The 21252-nt window shown below is 36.6% G+C and overlaps 2 protein-coding genes across 2 annotated transcripts in view; one reads left to right on the plus strand and one right to left on the minus strand.

Moving 5' to 3' along the window:
- Positions 1 to 343: 343 nt before the first annotated feature.
- Positions 344 to 11871, plus strand: LOC127646328 (5'-AMP-activated protein kinase subunit gamma-1-like). The gene is made up of 13 exons (XM_052129883.1): positions 344 to 493; positions 1140 to 1191; positions 1339 to 1439; positions 3906 to 3987; positions 5029 to 5087; positions 5175 to 5220; positions 5318 to 5372; positions 5462 to 5588; positions 5851 to 6016; positions 8543 to 8580; positions 8974 to 9120; positions 9277 to 9376; positions 9467 to 11871. The coding sequence occupies exons 1-13, from the start codon at positions 485 to 487 to the stop codon at positions 9475 to 9477; spliced, it is 993 nt and encodes a 330-aa protein (XP_051985843.1). The 5' UTR covers positions 344 to 484; the 3' UTR covers positions 9478 to 11871.
- Positions 11872 to 12352: 481 nt separating this feature from the next.
- LOC127646315 (activin receptor type-1B-like) overlaps positions 12353 to 21252 on the minus strand; it is a 34397-nt gene continuing 25497 nt past the window's right edge. The window contains exons 6-9 of the mRNA XM_052129863.1: positions 19620 to 19776; positions 19310 to 19434; positions 19026 to 19156; positions 12353 to 17039 (exon numbers count right to left, since the gene is read on the minus strand). Coding sequence (XP_051985823.1) covers positions 16914 to 17039; positions 19026 to 19156; positions 19310 to 19434; positions 19620 to 19776 — 539 coding nt within the window. The 3' untranslated portion in view covers positions 12353 to 16913. The remainder of the gene's footprint in view (positions 17040 to 19025; positions 19157 to 19309; positions 19435 to 19619; positions 19777 to 21252) is intronic.

A 21252-nucleotide genomic window follows, 5' to 3' on the forward strand; every position in this document is an offset into this window, starting at 1 on the left:
GCATGTGCTAAATGATTGACAAGAAATAATTTTTGTTGACTGTTTTCACAGTCTAGTGATGTTTCAGACACCGGTGATACATTTTCTGAATAGCATTCCATAAAAAAATAGTTTACAGCACTTTTAATATGTTATCTGTTTTATAATCAGTTTATTAGAAGATTAGCGCTATTATATATAAACATGTATTAAATATATTACGTATATGACACATATAGTATTACTGTAAAATATATGATAAAAATTACGCAGTACTATTACTGTAATAGTACAATATTACATTACTATTATTATTGTCTTAAAGCGCGCGCGCGTCTGTTTGACGTCATTTCCGTCTCAGGCCTGCGCAGGAGGTGTTCGTCTTCTGTCAGCGAACCAAATGAAAACATAATTTCAATGTTCACAGACTGAGTTAAATCATCATTGCTGTTTCCAGAGACCAAACTAAACTCTATTTGAGTCTATAAGAGACTGTGAATGGACAATGGAGTGTGTAAGTATTCTTACTTTAATGAGTTTAGTTATGTTGTTATTCTAGTACTGTAGTACTTACTCAAGTACCGTGTTACTTTGTTTCTGTTTTTGATACTTCGTTAGTTTCCTGCCGTTAGACTACTTTTGCAATAGTTTGCTGCTGTTACTCAAGTTTAGTTATTAGATGTTAAGACTAGTTGTAAACTATAAGTTGTCTATTTGCAATAAACTAGTTAGGCTAAGTTTATTTCAGGGGATCCCATGTGGATTCAATTTCCATTTGTTTATCCAAAATCAGTTTGTACTGTAATACCAGCTGATCGACTTTTTCAAAAATGCACAGGTTTCCTAAACTAGTTTTTAACTGTATTAATGTTTGCAGGAACACTGCTTTACTGAATGCCAGTCCATTTTTAGTTAATGGAAAATAACCCTGCAAAAAGTGTCTACTTATAATACTTTGACCAAGCAGAACTGTCCAGCTATTAACTTATTAGGCCTAACTCATGTGGCTGATATGTATGTTAAGCCTTTGATGGGTATAAAAACTGAGGTTTATCCAAAGTCAACATTAAGTGTTTGTCAGAGGAGATTCATCTGGAGAAAGTGAGTATTGAATGTTTGCCCGTATCTTCTCTCAGAGACTTCCAACATCTGTTTTTCAGGTTCCTGCTGTTCTAGATGAGTTGGATGGTAAAAAAGAGGCACCCATAGAGGGTAAGAATGTGAATTAATATGTTTCCAGTGTGCTCAATGAAACGTGAGACTGGAGTGACAACAGAAATATGATTTCTTGCACTTTGTTCTGTTTGTCCATGACCTGATGTTTTTTTTAAATGTATTTTCGATTTTTTTTTAAACCAGACCCAGAGTATAATGTGTACACACGCTTCATGAAATCCCACCGATGTTATGATCTGGTGCCCACCAGCTCAAAACTTGTGGTCTTTGACACTTCTCTACAGGTGAGTGTTCAGATGAAGATATCACATCTGAAAATAATGTTGAATTTGTAAAACAGCTCTGTGACTATATAGTTTATATACTGAATAGAGGTCGGCTAATAGTGGATCTTGCAGATACCAATAACAAAGGTGGTGGAAAAGGCCAATAAGTCGGCCTATAGTTTTATAGAATAAGTTTATAGAATGCTAAATACAATTCTTTGTCTTTCTTAACAAGCTTGAAACACACTGGTGGATCTAATGTTAAAATGACGGAGACCTGGCTCCTGGTTGACCTGGCTGGTTACAACAGGGCTCCAGACTAAAGAAATTACTTGGGAGCCTTTGGCTACTAAACTGAAACATTAAGGAGTTTGTGAACCCTTTGGAATGAGCTGGTTTTCTGCATTAATTGGTCATAAGATGTGATCTCATCTTCATCAGTCACAAGTACAGACAAACACAATGTGCTTCAGATAACAGCACACAAACAATTATAATCTTTCATTTCTTTACTAAACACATCCCACTAAACATTAACAGTGATGTGGAAAAAAGTAAGTGAACCCTTGGATTTAATAACTGGTCGATTCTCCTTTGGCAGCAATAACCTCAACCAATAATTTCCGGTAGCTGCGGATTAGAACTGCACAAGGTTCAGAAGAAATTTCGGACCATTCTTCCTTACAGAACTGCTTCAGCTCAGCCATATTCATAGGATGTCTGGTGTGAACGGCTCTCTTGAGGTCATTCCACAGCATATCTATTGGGTTAAGGTCTGAGCTCTGAATGGGACACTTCAAAATTGTATTTTATTGAAGCCATTCTGTAGTGGATTTACTTCAATGTTTAGGGTCATTGTCCTGCTGCATCACCTACTGTAACATCTATTTAGCTTCAGCTGATGCACAGACACCCAGCGCAGCAGTGTATTCATTGGAAAGCAGCGGCTTCCTTCCTGTTGTACTGGCATGGACACCATGCCTGCTTAATGTTTTCTGTATAGTAGACTCATGAACAGAGATGTTAACCTGTTCCAATGATTCCTTCAAGTCTTTATCTGTCACTCGAGGGTTCATTTTTACCTCATTGAGCATTCTGCGGTGTGCCCATTGAGTCTTCTTGTCTGGACGGCCACTTCTAGGGAGAGCACCTATAGTACTAAATCTCCAATTATAGCTATTTTGTCTAAATGGACAGATGAATATCTAAGCTCTTCAAAATGACTTTGTAACCCTTTCCAGCTTCATGCAAAGCAACCATTCTTGATCGTAGGTCTTCTGAGATCTCTTTTTGCTAGGCATGTTCATGACTCAAAATGTTTGAGTGCTTTTTATAAGTCAAAGTATCTCTAACCCACACCTCCAATCTCATTTCATTAATTGGATGCCAGGTTTGCCAACGCCTGACTATAATTAGCTTTTGTTGACATCATTAGCTTAGCGGTTCACTTACTTGAAATTGGAGAAAAAATTGCCACTTTTCCACCAACGGTTCGGCGTGGCATGATTGTAAACCGTTCTCGGCCTGGATTTCTTGGCACGGTTAGCTAACCATACTCAATCGTTCTCAGATGTGCTGGTGGAATTACTTTATTATTTGGCGACTCGTTCAGTGTATCGTCGTAATTTTATTATGATGGTTTAACTATTGTAGCCTACATTTATTTTTCTAAACTCCTTTTCCATCAGGAAAGTAGATTACTAGCTCATTTAAACTCAAAATACATCAATGTATACTTGTATACTATTTTCATATAATATGGATATAATATTTTGTCAAAAAATATCCTTCATAGATAGTCTGGGAACTTTTTGCATGTCCTTGTCCAAAGGCAAACACAAGCCCTCAGCTAATAATGGTAAACCTCTCATCTTTTTCTCTTCGCTTTCCTTTTTGTGACATGGTCCTTGTCTTTGTGGTTTGCTGAGTAAAACCAGGGGGGATAATAATTCCTTAAAACTGGAATATGGGATGATACTCCATAGCATGCCACACTCGCTCCAATGTTTACCTCTCACACCGTCGCCAGCTGATGGATTTCTGCATACGTTCTCCTGATTACACCACAGTGGAAAAATAAACCTTAACCGCTGCAGCCGGCCCGGATCGGAACTGTACGGTACAGTTTTGCGATGAGAACTATTCAGCCCGATGGTGGAAAAGAGGCTTTTGTATTTGCACATTTCTATATAGTCAAATGTTTCTTTGCATGCCCTCGCTTTAATTTAGAACACTTGATTATATCATAAAAATAGTAAAATATGCATTAAAGTGCCCACATATTAGGAAGGAATAATAATAAAAAACTATTGACAACTATCAGCATTTTTGTTAATAACCGATAGTTCCAAAAAGCAACTTTCGGCACCGATTAATCGGTTAAACCAATATATCGGTCTATCTCTAATACTGAATGTATGAGCTCTGTCAATTGTGTCAGCATTCATGAATTTGCTTTTTATTTTGTGATTGTTTTGTCTACAGGTGAAAAAGGCATTCTTTGCTCTGGTATCTAATGGGGTGAGAGCAGCTCCTCTCTGGGACAGCAAGAAGCAATGCTTTGTTGGTAAGCCATTTTTTTGTTTTTTTGTGATTTTAAATGCATTGTTAGTATTAAAGACAACATTAATCCGCATTCGCAATAGACCCTTTTCACATGTTTGGGTTTGAAGCATGGAAGTACTCTATAGCGGTGAATGGGAGACCACAGCAGATATCATTTTTGTGTTCCCATTTGCCCCAGCAGCAAAAGATAATTCCACTATTACGTTTCCATGACTTTCCTAAAGAGAAAAAACATTGACAGTCATAAGAAAGAAAGATGCCAAATTAACTGTCAGTACCTCATTAGCTGTATTAGAAACCCCATCACAGCATTGCTAACACATTTTTTTAATAACAGGTGCTGTAAGCGATTTTAGCTGTTTTGAGACTTCCATAAAAATAAGCTGTTGAATAAGACACGCCCCCTCTTTAGATTAGAAGGTCCCTTTATAAATAACAGCATGACCTGAGAGGGAATTTATTTCATATGTAAGCAAAATGCACATATTTTCCAGAATATCGAATTGAAACTAGAGCTTTAGAATCAAAATCCAATTGGGAAATCTGTATCAAAACCCAGCTCTATTGGTAACACTTTACAAGGTTGTATGCTATTTATTAGTCAATGCTATTGATGCAATGCAATGAGCAAAACATTTTGGCAGCATTTATTAATCTTGGTTCATGTTAATTTGTAAGTATAGTGTTATTCATGTTATATAGTGTTAGTTCATAATGCACTAACTAATGCTCACTAATGTTAAAAATGTGTCAGTATATTAGCTGTGAAATTATTATTCATTGTTAGTTCATGTTTACTAACGTAGTTCATTAATATTAAAATATGCACCTTTATTGTAAAGATGTAAAACTTATGGATCGTGCACAATGAGGCCAGGAACGCGTATTAAACAAATGGGGTCATTTTGATTATTATGTTGACTTTAAAGATTCTGTAACACATTAATTTGTTAATTCAAAGTCGTATTGATTAAGAGTAAAACAAGTACTCAAATAATTGTTATTTAGCATTGTTAATTGTTACTTTTCTTGTCTATTGTAGGTATGCTGACCATCACAGATTTCATCAATATACTTCATCGCTACTATAAGTCTCCTCTGGTAAAAATCTCTCCTCCTGCCCATAATAAAAATGATTTTTCAGAATTTCATAGTTTCACAAATTTCACATTTTTGTTGCTGTTTTAGGTCCAGATATATGAGATAGAAGAGCACAAAATAGAGACATGGAGAGGTAGGAATGACTTTTATTAGTGTGATCATGAATTTAAAGGCTTTGATATATGCAGGCAAGGTTAACTGATATTTATCTGTTGTTTCTTGTCTGATAGAGGTCTACTTGCAAGATTCTTTCAAGCCTCTCGTGAGCATATCGCCGAACGCCAGGTAAGAGTTTTAGCTCTGCACTTTGCTAGCTTATATATTAGAATAGTTGGAGAGATGAAATATTTGTGGGTTTTTCCTCTTTCTTTCAGTCTATATGATGCCGTTTCATCTCTACTGAAGCATAAGATCCACAGATTACCTGTGATTGATCCACTGACAGGAAACACCCTCTACATTCTCACACACAAGAGGATCCTCAAATTCCTCAAACTCTTTGTAAGTGTACAATCAATCAGACCTCATGTAAACCGTTCACTTTTACACACACATAGAGATATTAGATTAAATCCATACAAAGCAATGGAAAAACACCAGGGCCTAGTTGCAAGATAACCTTAAATCTGGCAGCTGGCCCCAGAACATATTTTAATATCGAGTAAATAATAAGGTATAACACTAGAACATCTTTTAACTGAAGGTGCATTTAATTCTGTGACAATCAGGTTAATGTTTATGTTATGTTTATTCTCCCTGTCAGATATCTGAGATCCCCAAACCTGCGTTTCTCTCTCAAACTCTGGAGGAGTTGAACATCGGAACGTTTTACAACATTGCCGTGGTGCACTCCGACACGCCGCTGTACGCTGCTCTGGGAATCTTTGTGGATCAGAGGGTTTCCGCCCTGCCCGTGGTGGATGAAAATGGTGAGTGGAAAATACAGGAGAGAAAAAGAGTGCTAGGATCATCTAGTGAATATCAGCATGGCTGTGATTCGGTCATTGCCACGAGGTTTCTGGTAATCGCAGCTTTGCTGATATTCAGACCAACATCATTGTGGGTGTGATATTGCTTTTATACAATGGTTCTATAAACCGAGTTTCGTATTGAGTTTTCATATTTGTATTTTAAACATAATATAGCCAATTTGATACATTTTCCCCCTGCTAACAAAAATAGTTCAAAACAAAGCCAAAAATCATTGCGATGCAGAGAATATCTGAAATGCTACAGACAAGTGACGTGTCCCAGTGCTGTTATACTAAATATCAGCCCGCTTGGAACGCCACTGGACTACTTGCACTGAGCCTCATGACGTACTTCCGCTTTGAAATAGTGTGTCCAGCTAGTTTCCAGTTAAACGTGTTTACATACACCATAGTTGTCTTGTTTCCGAAACGCCACTTAAAATGACTGTTTGAAAGAGGATTTTAAAGTGCTGATCTTTTCCGAGATAGCAGAAGAAATATTTGGAACATCCAGTCCAAGTGCATTTCACAGTTTCTCCTCACATGGAGGTCTGAAGCTAATATTTAACCACAGATCGGCTCGAAACGCAAATGACAAAAGTTGGAATGATGCAAAGGGTGTTAGCATCAGCGGCCCTTTTTGAATAAACAACTACGTGCTTCAGTCACTGATGCTCCATGTGTGAGTAGCAGAGAGATGCGATGAACGCATGCGTCAACCTGTTTTTATTAAATATAAGTTTATATCTTTATTTTGTGTCACAGTTTCACTGAGAAGTACTCTATATCAATAAATGTTGAAATGCAAATGCATAAGATAAAGCTGCTAAGATGAGTTACAACCTTTGAAATAGATTCAATATATGTAGTGTGGTTAAATGTATTTAACGCAGTTATTTTATTTACTTAATTTGATAATACAATTTCTTCAAAGCATGGTCAGAGTAAGATAACAGCTAATGTATTTATAAATAAATACATCTGGGACATTTATCCAAAGGAAAGTCATTTGCAGTCATTGTATGGTGGAATTTATCACTGAATATCATTAATGAATGAAATGCGTGTTAGTGAGACAGCCAGACTGCTGCAGGTTATACTGTATATATTTGATTTATTATTCAGCAGCTGAGTTTAGCTACATTTGGAAAGGAAACAATATATTTATAGGCAAATTTCTACAAATTATAATCAAAATCAAATCACTTTATCGTCACAGTGGGTGAAAGTCTTGGTGCAGATCTGAGCAACATAGCAGTCATGACAGTAATGAGACATATACCAATTTACAATAAACATCAGATTCACACAACACAATTTATGAAACTAATGTACTCATAATTACACAACACAATATACAAATAATAATATACATTATACAGTACACACAATATAGAATACACAGTAATTAAAATAATATCTATAAATGTGCAGTAAGGTTGTATAGTGGTTGTATTGACATTCAAGGCTGTTGGCTGATAGTCAGTTGCCAGTGTGTTGTTAAGAGAAATATAATTTATGACAGTCCAGTGTGAGATTAATAAAGTGCAGTGCTGATGTATTTTGATCGTGAGAGTTCAAATGTCTGATTGTTTGGGGGAAGAAGCTGTCATGTAGTCGGCTGGTGCGGGTCCTGATGCTGCGATACCGCCGGCCTGATGGTAGCAGTGAGAACAGCCCATGACTCGGGTGGCTGGAGTCTCTGATGGTCCTCTGAGCTTTTTTTACACACCACCTGTTATAGATGTCCTGGAAGGAAGGAAGCTCACCTCCGATGATGTTTCTTGCAGTTCGCTCCACTCTTTGCAGGGCGGTGCTGTTGCTGTTCGACGCTCATCCCTCGAGTGCACACACTTAATGCAGCTAGATTATAACGTGATTGCTCACAACTTATTGACTCATAATATATGTCACTGTGTATTTATTGTGAAGAAAACTGGCAATATACAGCTTTATTAATAAGAGAGAGGTTGTTTTTATGTGAGTTAAAGATGGATTGAAGTGAACAGATAATTAAAAATATCTAAATACACTTCAATTTAAGATACATTCTCTTAAAACAAGTCTAAATATCTTCTATGCTGCTTCTCAAGTGTATCTTGTTTTAAGGATTATATGACATATCACCGGTGAACTCTGTAATCTGATAAACTCTGCAATGCCAATTAATCCCTGATTTTGCCACACTAAAACTGCAAATGTTGTTGAAACCGTGTGTATTTGAATGTTTATTGACTGGACACTTTCCATCACTTCACACCGTAAGTTAGTCTTACTGTCAGTTTAAAGTGATCAGCAATTTGTCATATACTAATGTCAACAATATCTTCCGGATCACACTTGAGTTCACAGAGTAGCTAGAATTGTACAGAAGCTACAGCAGAAGAAAGAGAAGATAGTAAAAATGTTACAACGAACCATTATAGATGTGAGATTAAAAATTTGTTTTTTTCCTCTTTATTTTCCTCTCATTTCTACTGACAGGGCGAGTGGTTGACATCTATTCCAAGTTTGATGTTATCGTAAGTATTATTGTGTTGCTCTATTAGACCAGATCAGCCATATTGAGCCATGCTGGTGGAGATATTGAACGTGTGTGTGTGTGTGTGTGTGTTGGTGGTCACAGCTGCTAGTGTGTGTTTAATGCCTCTAGTGATGTCTTATTGATTAACTGGATTGAATTCACCAGCAGCAACAACACATGTTCACAGTCATATATTTGTGGCTCTCGCTACCGCTTGACTGGTTTATGCTGGTTTGGTGCTGGTCTAGTAGGTAAACCAGGATAGACGAGCTGTTCGCAAGCAAAATATCTGTATTTTTGTAAAGGCCAACATGGCAATTACATACAACAGAATTTACATTTCTGAATTGCACGTGTGAATCTCAGTCCAGTCTCATTTATATACACACAGAATCTGGCAGCTGAGAAGACGTACAATAACCTGGACATCACTGTGACTAAAGCCCTACAGCATCGTTCACAGTATTTTGAAGGCGTCCTCACCTGCACAGCAAACGAGACTCTTGAAGCCATTATCGGTAGACTGGTGGAGGCAGAGGTGAAGAATACAGTAGACCCTCCTCATGTCGTTGCAATCTCGTATGACTTTCCTTACTTCTAGAACACAAAGGACATGTTTTGAAGAATAACTCAAACCCTGTCTCTCTCTCTCTCTCTCTCTCTCTCTCTCTCTCTCTCTCTCTCCTGCTCTCAGGTTCACAGGTTAGTAGTCGTGGATGAGCAAGAGGTAGTAAAAGGCATCGTGTCTCTCTCAGATATCTTGCAGGCTTTGGTGCTCACTAATGGAGACGATGGTAAGATTGGTTTCCAGTAAAAAAAAAAAAAAAAACATTTGTAATGCTCACAAATTTGAACTTAATTTAATCTACTTTAATGTTTTTCAGGAACAGCTTGACGGAAGTCAAAAATACAGAGGACGTCCCTCTTACTTTCTCTGCAGCTGGAAAGATTGATTGAGCACAGAGAAGTACGGGCACCCCAATAACAGCCGTTTATATAGCACAACAAATTTATTAGATATTTAGCTGCCCAATTAGCAAAGAAACTATTACAAAAATACAGCGCTAAAACAGTCAAATAGGAAACAACACCAGCCACACTCCTGCGTTGCAGATAACAACTGAATCCAAATGAATTTAGCAGCAATCTGTCACTTTATTGCCCCCATTTTTGGGTGTTTTTTCTCTTTGGGTTACAAAGATTGTACCTGGAAATAGCATGAACTTGAAACACAAAATGCACAGGTGTCATACACAGTGTCATTGGAGAAGAAAGCTAGTTTTAATCCAGAATAAGAGACATTCCGATAGCATTCCGAGTCGCTCGTGTCACACAGGTAAATCCTTGAACGCCAATGTTTCAAAACTGACAAACATTCACTCCTTCAGGATTCAGCGGAAAGTATCATTACTTAGATTACTTAGTTTCTTCTCATGTAGAGCTCTTGATTTGTGAACGCTGAGGTTTCTCTGGACACGCTACCCGTGTGAAAATCCAAGTTATCTTTAGTTCCACACTGAGTCATTTCGACTTTCTTTACAATGTGAAAACGGGGCAAAGACAAGGGAGATCTTTTGTAAGATGTTTTAGATGTTTAATCAGTTCATATTTAGCATTATTGTTAGAAGATAGAATCCCACCACCACATTGTTATAGAGTGCAAAAATGCCCGCCCGCTTTATTTTTACACGTCTTGGATACGGAAGTATGTCACATTTCTTTTTTCCATAGGCATTTCATAATATCCTTCATAAGCCAACGAATCAAACCAACCAGCTCCGAGGTGAATCACAACATTAAAAACTTTAATCTGAAGAAAACTTTAACATTGAAAATTGGACAAAAAGCCAAAGATACAAGACTGTTTACTAACGTACTTAACGCTTGTGCTGCGTTGACATTTTTGGCCTACTTTGGTGTTCCCGGTCAAAAATGACCGGCCTATTAAAAATAGCTTATAAATCTCTATCATTATGCTATATTATCACCAAATATTGGATTACATCTTTTTGTCAACTTGTGTTCTTTGTTCGCACAGGTTTTGTATTTCTTTTTTGGAGCTTATTGATCAAAGGCCTCATTGACCTGAGTTTATGCACCTCCGTTTTTGAGTAAAAAAAAGCATTATTTCTGGATAATTTTGGCAATATTATATAAAATGTGAAAATATTCTGTGCTATTACAAAATAAGTACTGTTGTGATGTTCCCCATTCATTTTCAATGGCTGGTCATCTTTGACTGGGAGCACCACAATTCTATTGGACAGGGGTCACTGTGGGGCAAAGGCAGTTCTCGTGTGTGTGCGTGCGCGCGCGTGTGTATGTGCAGTTCCGAGGCCTTTATGTTTACAAGCACACATGCACATATATGAACATGCTCCTAAACACTAAATCTTTCTCTTATTTTTGATCTCCCCCATTCATTTTCAATGGCCGGTCATTTTGACCAGGAACACCACAAGTGTAACAAGGTAAATGGGATTTTTACCACCAAAATCAGACCGTTGCGCTCTTATTATTGATATATCAAACAGAAATGAAGCTCTTTATTGTATCGGCTCAGACACGTTAGAATCAATGCTCATGTTTTTCAACAGTTACAGAGGGTTTAACACTGCACAAGTGTTCATTTACAGTTACAGCTTGAAATGTTGCTACTGATTTCACGACGTCATTTGCGAGAAATATTTAGTGTTTTTATAGATGTAAAGTGGGAAGTTCATTAAATTCAATGAGGAGTTCGAGCAAAGCTGTTGTGAAACGTCCACTTCTGGACGGCACGCCCTTTTGTGTCATGTTTTTTTACATCGTAGCCAGACTTGCTACGGGCAACAGATCATTTCACCATGTTAATGTAATATAGCTGGTTTCACTCTCTCTGTAATCATTTTTATGACTCAAATGGCTGAAATGTAAATACACAAACTGTTTTCTAATTCATGTCGTGTTTTATTCAATGCATGAGCAAAATAAAATGTATTCAGTTTGTCAAATGTTTTCTTTTAATTGCTCACAAACACGTCAGCGGCTGAACAAACCGTTGACGTATTATTGTAATTATTAAAACAATCATAATGCAACCTCCATTTATGCTCTATTGAAGGATCCAAGTTAGCGGCTCTCGTTATCCATTGATGTTGTAAACTTTATGATAATATAGCCTGGCAATTCTAATAAATATAATAAATAATGTGACATTTGATAACGAAGTTTTGCGGCATTATGATGTCATGGCAAGGAAGTTGTTAAATTGTTTATAACTTTAAACATCAAGGATTGATAGTTATTTTATCACACTAATACACGCATAATGTTTACATCCTGTGGCTGTACATTTGAAACGGTATTTAAATTTACCAATTGGACCAAATCTACACTAAAAATGGACTAAAAATGTTACAGTAAAAAACATTAATTGGTAACCGGGTGGCTACCTTTAAATATACGGTAGAAAATAATAAAATTAACAAGACGATACATGTCATTTTACAGTAAAATGTTGTAAAAATTTGATGTAGATAAAATAGACATTAAAATTACATCCTGTAAAGCCTGAAACACGTTACTGTATTTTTCACGTTAAATGCTCGGCCACCACAGCTGCTGTAAAGACAGTGTACTTTTAATATCCGCATCAATGTCAATGATGATTCTTTTTACCGTAACAGTACAACATGAAATGCAGTACTGTTTATTATGTATTTACAATTGAAATATATATTTTTTTTCCACATTTTGGTAATGAGAACGTTGTGATGACCACCTTATTTTCGTTGCAGTAATGAGAACTGAGGGTAAAATGTGCTAAATTGTCATTAAAATAAAGTCAGGATGTAACTTTTGGTTTAAAGTGCAAAATGAAGACGAGTCATTTGTAGGAAAATCTGTTTTTATTACCACTGAACATGTACATGATTGAAAAACTGAAATTCCTGAAAAGTCTCTCCATTTGGATTTGGGAATTACACTCAGATTATGTGTGGGTTGTGAGGTCAAAGGTTACAGAAGATAGAGGAAACTTTTACTTGTGATAATTCAAGACAGTGAGGATTTGCACGGCCATAATCGTATTGTCAACAGATATCCAGCTGGGGTTCCCCGCTATGGGAAACGGATCGTGTCATCTAGTCACCCTAAATCCAGCCAAGCAGACGACCGTTTTTCCATGAAGCTATAAATATATGTACACACTCTGAATTAGAAAAAAGTTGAAAATGAATGAAAAAGCACTCGTTTAACAGCATCAACACATACTGGTAAAATCTTCTCTTTTTCCCCCGATTTAAATGTTTATGTACTCTACAGACAGAAGATTTCACTATTAGCAGCATGTTAGTGTACTCTTATCTTTTTCAGTAGTGTTAAAACTTCAAGGGGTCGCTAACCCCAAAATACAAACATCGAATTTACTCCGTCTCATATAGTTTCAAACCCAAATGACTTTGTTTCTTCCGTGGAGCACAAAAGCAGATATTAAGGAGAATAATCTCAGTCACCATTCACTTTCTTTGCATATTTTTTCCATGCAGTGAAATGGTGACTCAGGCCAACATTCTGCCACAGAAGAAAGAAAGGGTTTGGAACAACATGAGGGTGAGTTAATAATGACAGAATGTTCATTTTGGGGTGAACTATCCCTTTAAAAAAATAAAAAAATCCAGTGTTTCAAATAAAGAAAACATGCTGACGTAGGTTTCCTTTTTGGATTCAAGTAAAAATAAACATCTAAGAAACAGAGACATCAAACAGCTACTTCTAAATATATCCAATCATTTTTGGCTTTCCAAGAACGCACATGTGAATTGTCGCAATATGCAGAGTAACCGAGAACTTGCTATTTAGATTGTCAATACACTCCAAACCTCAGACAAATGAGACATCAGTCCTGAAAAACATTCTTAAGAGACTGTGATCTTAAATCAAATGACTATAAACCCTGTACAGCTGCTTCAAGACCATTTCTACTGTTAAAAGCGCTATACACATAAACCTGAATTAAAATATCATTGAGTCACACTGAAAAACAAAACAGATGACGAAATATAGCTAGCCACACCCACAGAGTTGTCTATTAAACAAAAAGAAAATACATAATAGAAACTATATTTACATCTTGCATATTCCATACGGACACAGGGAGTTAAAGAAGGGCAGTAGTATACATTGAATATGTGAGACTAAATGAATATCCATCAAAGGTCGGCTGTCATAAATACAGTGTACAAGATATAAAAAGGTGCATTTTTTTAACAGCAAACTTTTCAAGTCAACATATATTTCCTTTAGAATCAAGAGATATTGTGCCTTAAGAGATCATGGTCATAATTTACTCACCCTTGTGTTGTTCCAAACCCATATGACTTATGATCTCATTCTGTGTTCCACAGAACAAACCCAAAAATGACAAAAAGCACCATAAAAAAACCTTGACTTGTGCACTATATTTCAAGTCCTCAGAAGCCATATGATGGCTCTGTGCGAGGAACAGTCCAACAAGTCATTACAGGAATGTTCCAGATTCCATACATGATAAGCTCAATCAAAAGCTTTTTTTTTTTTTTTGCATAATGTTGATTACCTGAAAAAACTTGTCCTTCCTTTTCATTCAAAAAGCAAAAATGGGAGTTACAGTGAGTCACTTACATTTTTTTGGAGGGTTTAAAGGCAGAAATGTGAAGCTTGTCATTTTATAAAAGCACTTACATTAATTCTTCTGTTAAAACGTGTGTATTATTTGAGCTGTAATGTTGGTTTAAAGGTGCTGCAAGCGATTTTAGCCATTCTAGAATTTCCACTAGATGAGACACGTTGGATTAGCCACGCCCCTTTTTCTCCAAAACCTGCACTCCAAAGATACCAAATGAGCTTTAATCGAGACTGACATGAGCAGAAACGGTTATAGTGCCCTCAACTGGCAACAGTTATGAGCAACAGGGCATAAAAATGTCATTCGCTGCAACAAAAATACTATGAGAACACGCAAAATGATTGACAGCCAGAAAGCGGCATTGTCTGTGACCCGCGGACACATTTTTGTTTGCCATTTACAGAGTCTAGATCCGTCACAGAGACCAGTGAGGTATCTCACAACACTAATTTAATGCACAATTTTGCATACCTGTCCATGGAAAAAAATCACTTACAGCTTCTTTAAATCATCGTTTCTACGGTCGTTTTAGGAATACAACTTCACACAGAAAACATAAGGCTAGTAAGCAATTTGATCACACTATAATCATGTTAACACATATATTGTTTACGTCTTGTTGCTGCTATACTTTTAAAACAGTGAGTATTTTAATGTCCATTCACTTCCATTGTAAGTGTCTCTCTGCAACCCAGATTTGAGCCATTTTTAAAGAAAAGGAGGGTTGAGTCGAATATTCTGTAGTATTCTACATTATGTGTACAATCTACAAATGCTGTCGATTGAGCTTCTGCCAGTTATCAAGTCTCATTCTCATTGGCGCACATTCACACTTGGAACGTCAAAGTCTAACGCCAGGTTTGACATATAAATGTCAGCGGTATTGCGTAACTGATCACGACAGATTTCAATTGTGAAATAAATTTGAGAGCTACTGTAAATGGGAAGATTATTAGTGAATAACGACTTAAATTTTGGCCTGTTCGTCACTCAAAAGCCCTTATATGACTTTAATTGATAGTGCGTTTGTCATTTCAAGAGCTGCTTCCGTTCGTATGGAAAACAGCAGCGTGGACATTCTACTAAACATCTTTCATGCTCCACTGAAGAAAGTCAGTCATACAGGTTTGACAAGATTTGAGCGTAAATAAATGACAGAATTGTTTATTTTTGGGTGAACGATCCCTTTAACGTGATGTTAAAGTTTCAACTTCAGTGCATGCCATCCAAAACATTCCCAATATTCCTCAGCTGACACGTGCGTCATCAACGTCAAATCATTTTTAGAGTTATTTAATGCTACAGTGAACAGCAACACACTATTAGCTGAAGAAAACAAACCGTGTCAAAATAAAGAAATAACCAATTTTGCCAGGGTGTTGCGGACCAAACCTGTGACCCCTACAAGTTCCTGTCACAATACCTGACTGCCAAACGATCAGAAAGTAAAAATATTATCAAGTGAAGAACCCAACACTTTAAATTAGCTTACTTAAAGGATTCTGAAATTAAAAAAGGGTAAGCTATTTACATTTCCATACTTTAAAAAATATACTATATACAGTAGCTTTGTTGCCCAAGGAGTAGAGGAGATTCAAATGGCAATAAAAAAATAAGGACAATATGAAGGATCTACAAGCTAAAATAAATAGATATCTCCGTACCAATCAGTAGTAAGAATAGAAGTCTGTGCTAGTGTGTGATTCCAAAACCAAGATGGCTATAATCCACTTCATGCTCACAAAACCACCATAATAAAGTGCAAATAAGGTTATTTTGCTAACAGCTTTTACATGGTTCAAAAACACCGGCTAACAAATGGAAATAAGTGATCGTGCCTCAGTCATCTTCCGACCCGTCAGCCATTCTTGCACCAATTCAAGCAGTTTATCAACCCATTCTGTTTGTGATGTCCTACATCAAACTGGAGTGTTTCATCTGCATCTGGTTTCACAACTAGTTTACAGACCTGTATTTAAGCCTAAACTACTTCACCAAGGTAGTCTGCTAGCCTTTAACAGAGCTAAGACCAAAAACGCATCAAACCCACAAATGTTCATATCATAGAAAAATGAACCTGTATTCTTTTCTGCTTTTCAAAGTAAAAATATTTAAACTTCCTTAAAACACGTTGAGTTTTTTTTTTACTCCATTGGCCAAAAAGCGTTCATCTTGTTTTAAGGATGTTTAGATATTTTACTGGAAAACAAAACCAAAAAATACCTAAATTAGTTTTTTTGCTGTGTGCCTTCAGCAAGCGGTTGGTTAGAAGTTAAAAGGTTACTACTAATTACTATCAATACTAGCGTTCCTGGTTTAAACAATGTTCTTTGGGAATTTGAAGAGAAATCTGAAGTAAAAAAACAGAAAAAGAATCGAGAAAGGTTTCAGATATTAGCTGGGTCAGTAGTGCTCGTTGTGGGTCGTTATTTGCGCCTGCAGTCTGAGGTCATTTCAGAGGATAAAGACTGAAATATAAAGAGAAAGCGGTGACGCTTGCAGAAAGGGCTTTTGGGTACTGTTGGATTCAGTAGTTTTGGTGGTGGGGGGTGAGGTAGGCTCCGTCACAACTTAGTGGACGGAAATACTTTTAAACTGGCAGGATAGTTTCGAGTGGAGGTTTCTGTACACTTTTGCTTTCCTAGGAGTGTTACAGTCAGTATCGCAGAAGCTAGCGCTTTCATTTAGATTTTGACGTCTTCGTCCACGCTGAGTTGAGACAGGGTTTTTTTGATACGGAGAGCCGTCAGTCGGGCCACGCCGTTGGCATACCAACACTCTCGCATGATCTTCCCCATCACGCGCAATGCCTGGAAGGAAGACAAACAAAGTACATTTAGGGTCTACAACATGTATGTTTGAATTAAAGCAATCATAGTGTTAAAAACAGGATTTTTCTTCTTCTATTTAAATAAGAGTTTGATGTACGATGGGGCACTTTCTAGAAATAGGAAACAAATTGGAGGACCATTACTTTTATTTAAGCAATAATGACAAAACATTTCAAAATGCACAAATTTGCAGTAAAGCTCACAATTCAGTCCTGTTCATGTCATTTACTCTCTGAGAAAAAGTGTAAAAACATTTACATGAAATTACTTTAAAATTTTTACTTTTTATTAATCGTGTACATCAGTTTAACATGAATCAATTAAGTCACATCAACATATTTTTCCACTTGGTTTAGCGAATTAATTATTTTTGAGAAAACATCATTTGTCTATGTAGTTTCAACAAAAAAAGTCATTTTTAACCCTTTAAGCTCTGAGGGTGTTTTTAAAGATTTCCTGTTTCAGTGGCGTTCCCAAAATTAAAGACTTAAGTCTACCACAAATAATTTAAAGAAAAATTTCAAATATTTAAATTATATAAATTAGGATAAATAATGAGACAAATTGTTTTATTTATCATAAAAAACTTGAGCCAAAAATATACTTTTTTTTTTTTTACTTGACATTATATATATCTGGGTGTAACTAAGGTGCTTCTGAAAAACTATTCCCAATCATGTCAGCTGTATCTGAGAAAATGTTTGTGTTGATATGACAAAGCAATCAAAAGTTATAGCATTACGAAATTAATTTATTATAGAGTCCACAAACATCTCCATGTGTCCAAAAGCCCCTCCAAACAAATAAAACATAAGTATAGAAGAACTAATTACACAATGACTAAAGGTTTGCATAGCATACAGTCCTGATTTTAGTCATGAGATTTCACAGAATGAGTTTCATTCTGTGTCATTTGAGTCATCATTGAGTCTGTGTCATGTATTTAGTGCCATCTCCTGGTGGGCATATGTAACAGTCACCAATCACGTGTGTCTCTGCACAAATATGGATGATTTTTGCACCGATCTGAACCCGATCCGATTGGTTTAGCCTGATCCATGAAAGCTAACGTGTCATAATGTCTACATGCATTGTAAAGTAGAGCTTCTAAATTTTCAAATGATACCTATTTGGTGTTGGTCAAGACTGTAGTTGTTAATATTTTGGCAGTTATTTTTTTTAATCATGAATCCAAACTTTAAAGTGTAAATGACCAAATTAAGTCCCTAAAATTATAACATTATTGTCAGGTTTAATATATTTTTGTGTCACGTTACTAATTTATGTTGTAAGGTTTCATAATTAGCTAACATTTAGCTAACAAATGCTAAGCAGTAATTGCTCCTTCAGTAATGCAGCATGTTCTTTGTGAATCCATTCTCTTCCTAAGCAAAAGCTCCACTCTGTATCAGAATTGGCTCTAAATCCCCAAATAACATCATTAAATAGTGTCCTCCTTTTCTAAACGTAATTTTAATATTTTTACTCATGCAAAAGCATGCTTGGAACTACAAATCCCCTTGCCCATGATGTGAACATACTTGACTGGTTCACATTCATCCTATATAATTGAATCAAGTAGGGAATTACATTAATCAAAAGTTTAAATGAGAAATGTTCTTGTGTAGATCACAAATAATATAATTTAGTCAATCGGACAACCACCATTTTCCCATTTCTTTCAGTGCTGTTTTTGTACAGTTATTGTAAGCAAAATGCATAAACAAATACTTGTTTAATTTATGGGAAATATAATTTAATCAATATCTATAAACCAACATTTGGTCCCAGATTAACTAGCCCTATTGAGTGATATCATACAATATTTAGTTTGAGCACCTCATTTCTCCAGAACTTAAAATGTCCTCTCCAGTCCAAAAAAAAGATGTTTTTATAAACTCACAAAAAGAAAAACATTTTATGACCAACAAGTTCTGTATGAAGCACAGGGTTGAGAGCTCTCACCTCATAGCTCTGCCACCAGTTGGGGAGGTTGGGCCGTAACCTCTGGTCACACACCACCTTCCTCATTTCCTCGATAGAAGGGTCGGAGGGCACCAGGTCATAGTAGGGCAGCTGGTACTCTTCATGAATACCTGACACACAATGTATGTTCTAAAATCAATCGATAGTCTAAAATGTAAATATTGTGTAAAACAAGGATTCATTTAAATCCAGCAATTATGTGCACATTGGTCAGTAAAAATAACAATTTGAACCTTTTGGGAAAATGTGTTTAATTTTAATACCTCCAGCACTGCAGCGGCGAGCGATCTCCCAGTACACGAGTCCCAGGGCGTAGATATCAGCGCATTTAAACGAATCAAAGTGACGCATGTTTATGCTCTCTTCCAGAACCTCAGGTGCCATATACCTGATGAACACAAACAAAACACATGTTATTCAGGCATAAACACCACTGAAAACCAAACACATATGACAGTACGACCATGTATAAATGTATATAATACATGATTGATTAATTATTTAAAAACTTTCAAGTGATGCAGCTATAAATATGTTTGCAGATGTCTCTATAAATAAAACAGGTTGGAGTACCTCTTAGTGCCAACGCGTTGGTTGGGTGCGATGTCGATGGTGTCTGTGACAGACTCGTGACGAACCGCCAGGCCGAGATCAGCGATGGCACACATACAGTTTTTCTTCACCAGGATATTTTTGGATTTCAAGTCGCGGTGAGCGATGCCAGGCTTTCCTATTAACCAACAACAAAACATCAGCTAGAAAACACACCCAGGGTTATTTTGCATTTTCAGTGTAGTTATGATTTCTATGTTTATTTGGTTCATTTTCTAGTACATTTAGTTACATTAGTTTGAGTACTATAGGGTTGTCAAAGTTAATGTGTTAACAGATATAATTTAAAATCAGGGCCATCTAGTGGCATTTTAATATTTAACCTCTTCAGCTCTGGTGCATTTTTTTGCTGCCACCTGTTACACATACCAGTGGGGTAATTGCAAAACATTTATTTAAGGAAAAAAAAAAAGATTCAATAATTCATAATAATATATATAATTAATTATAGTGAACATAAATTGAAAAATATTCTTTCCCCCCTAACTTTGTTAGCATGCAATTTTGTTTGCTCTGTCTTCTTGCAAAAAAAAATCATATTTCATTCCACTAGATGGCAGCAAGTACTAGTAAAAATACATTTCAATCTATCACACTTCACCACAATATACAGATCTGAAATGTAGGTGGCGCTCTAATGCAGGTGAGCACTTGCACCATAGACATCCGTTAAATTTTGGATCACATGCATGTTTCCCCTCTGTTTGGTCATACGTCTCAGTCTAGGGGTCGTTAAGCTGGATCCTCAGATTTGCAATTATTTAGAACATTTCAGACACATTTTTCAGATTATTTGTTCATCATGTTATTTTGTTTGTTTTTGTTGGGCAGAACATTTATCTGGACATCTGAGACATAACACTATTATTTTACCAAGAAAACTTACAGACAAGTAAAATAATGCTCATTTGAAAGAAAACAGCCGGATATGGAGCTTTGGCTATTTTTGGGCTAAAAGAAGCAGTGATCGGAGCAGACATGAGACGTTTGTCGTTTTTGTCTAAGAGAGATCATATTTCACTATGTGACTCTTTTGATAATCATTCAAACTATGGTGTTAGGGTGAAAAAATCGTAATTATATTTAAGTGCCATGTCAAAAGCTTTTATATCCATACATATAAAGAAAGTGAGCCTGGGTAATTCAAAGAGTATTGACGCTGACTACCACCCCAGAGTCATGAGTTCAAATTCAGGGTGTGCTGAGTGACTCCAACCAGGTCTCCAAAGCAACCAAATTGGCCCGGTTTCTAGGGAGGGAAGAGTCACATGGGATAACCTCCTCGTGGTCATGATTAGTGGTTCTTGCTCTCAATGGGGCGTGTGGTGAGTTATGTGTGGATCGTGGAGAGTAGCATGAGTCTCCACATGCTGGGAGTCTCCGCGGTGTCATGCACAACGAGTCACGTGATAAGATGCACGGATTGACGGTATCAGAAGTGGAGGCAATTGAGACTTGTCCTACGCCACTCAGATTGAGGTGAGTAACCACGCCACCACGAGGACTTACTAAGTAGTGGAAATTGGGCTTTCCAAATTGGGGGGAAAAGGGGGCAAAAGAAAAAATAAAGTGATAACATTTTCAATTGGTTTCA

Source organism: Xyrauchen texanus, chromosome 7, assembly GCF_025860055.1.
Source record: "Xyrauchen texanus isolate HMW12.3.18 chromosome 7, RBS_HiC_50CHRs, whole genome shotgun sequence".
Lineage (NCBI taxonomy): Eukaryota > Metazoa > Chordata > Actinopteri > Cypriniformes > Catostomidae > Xyrauchen > Xyrauchen texanus.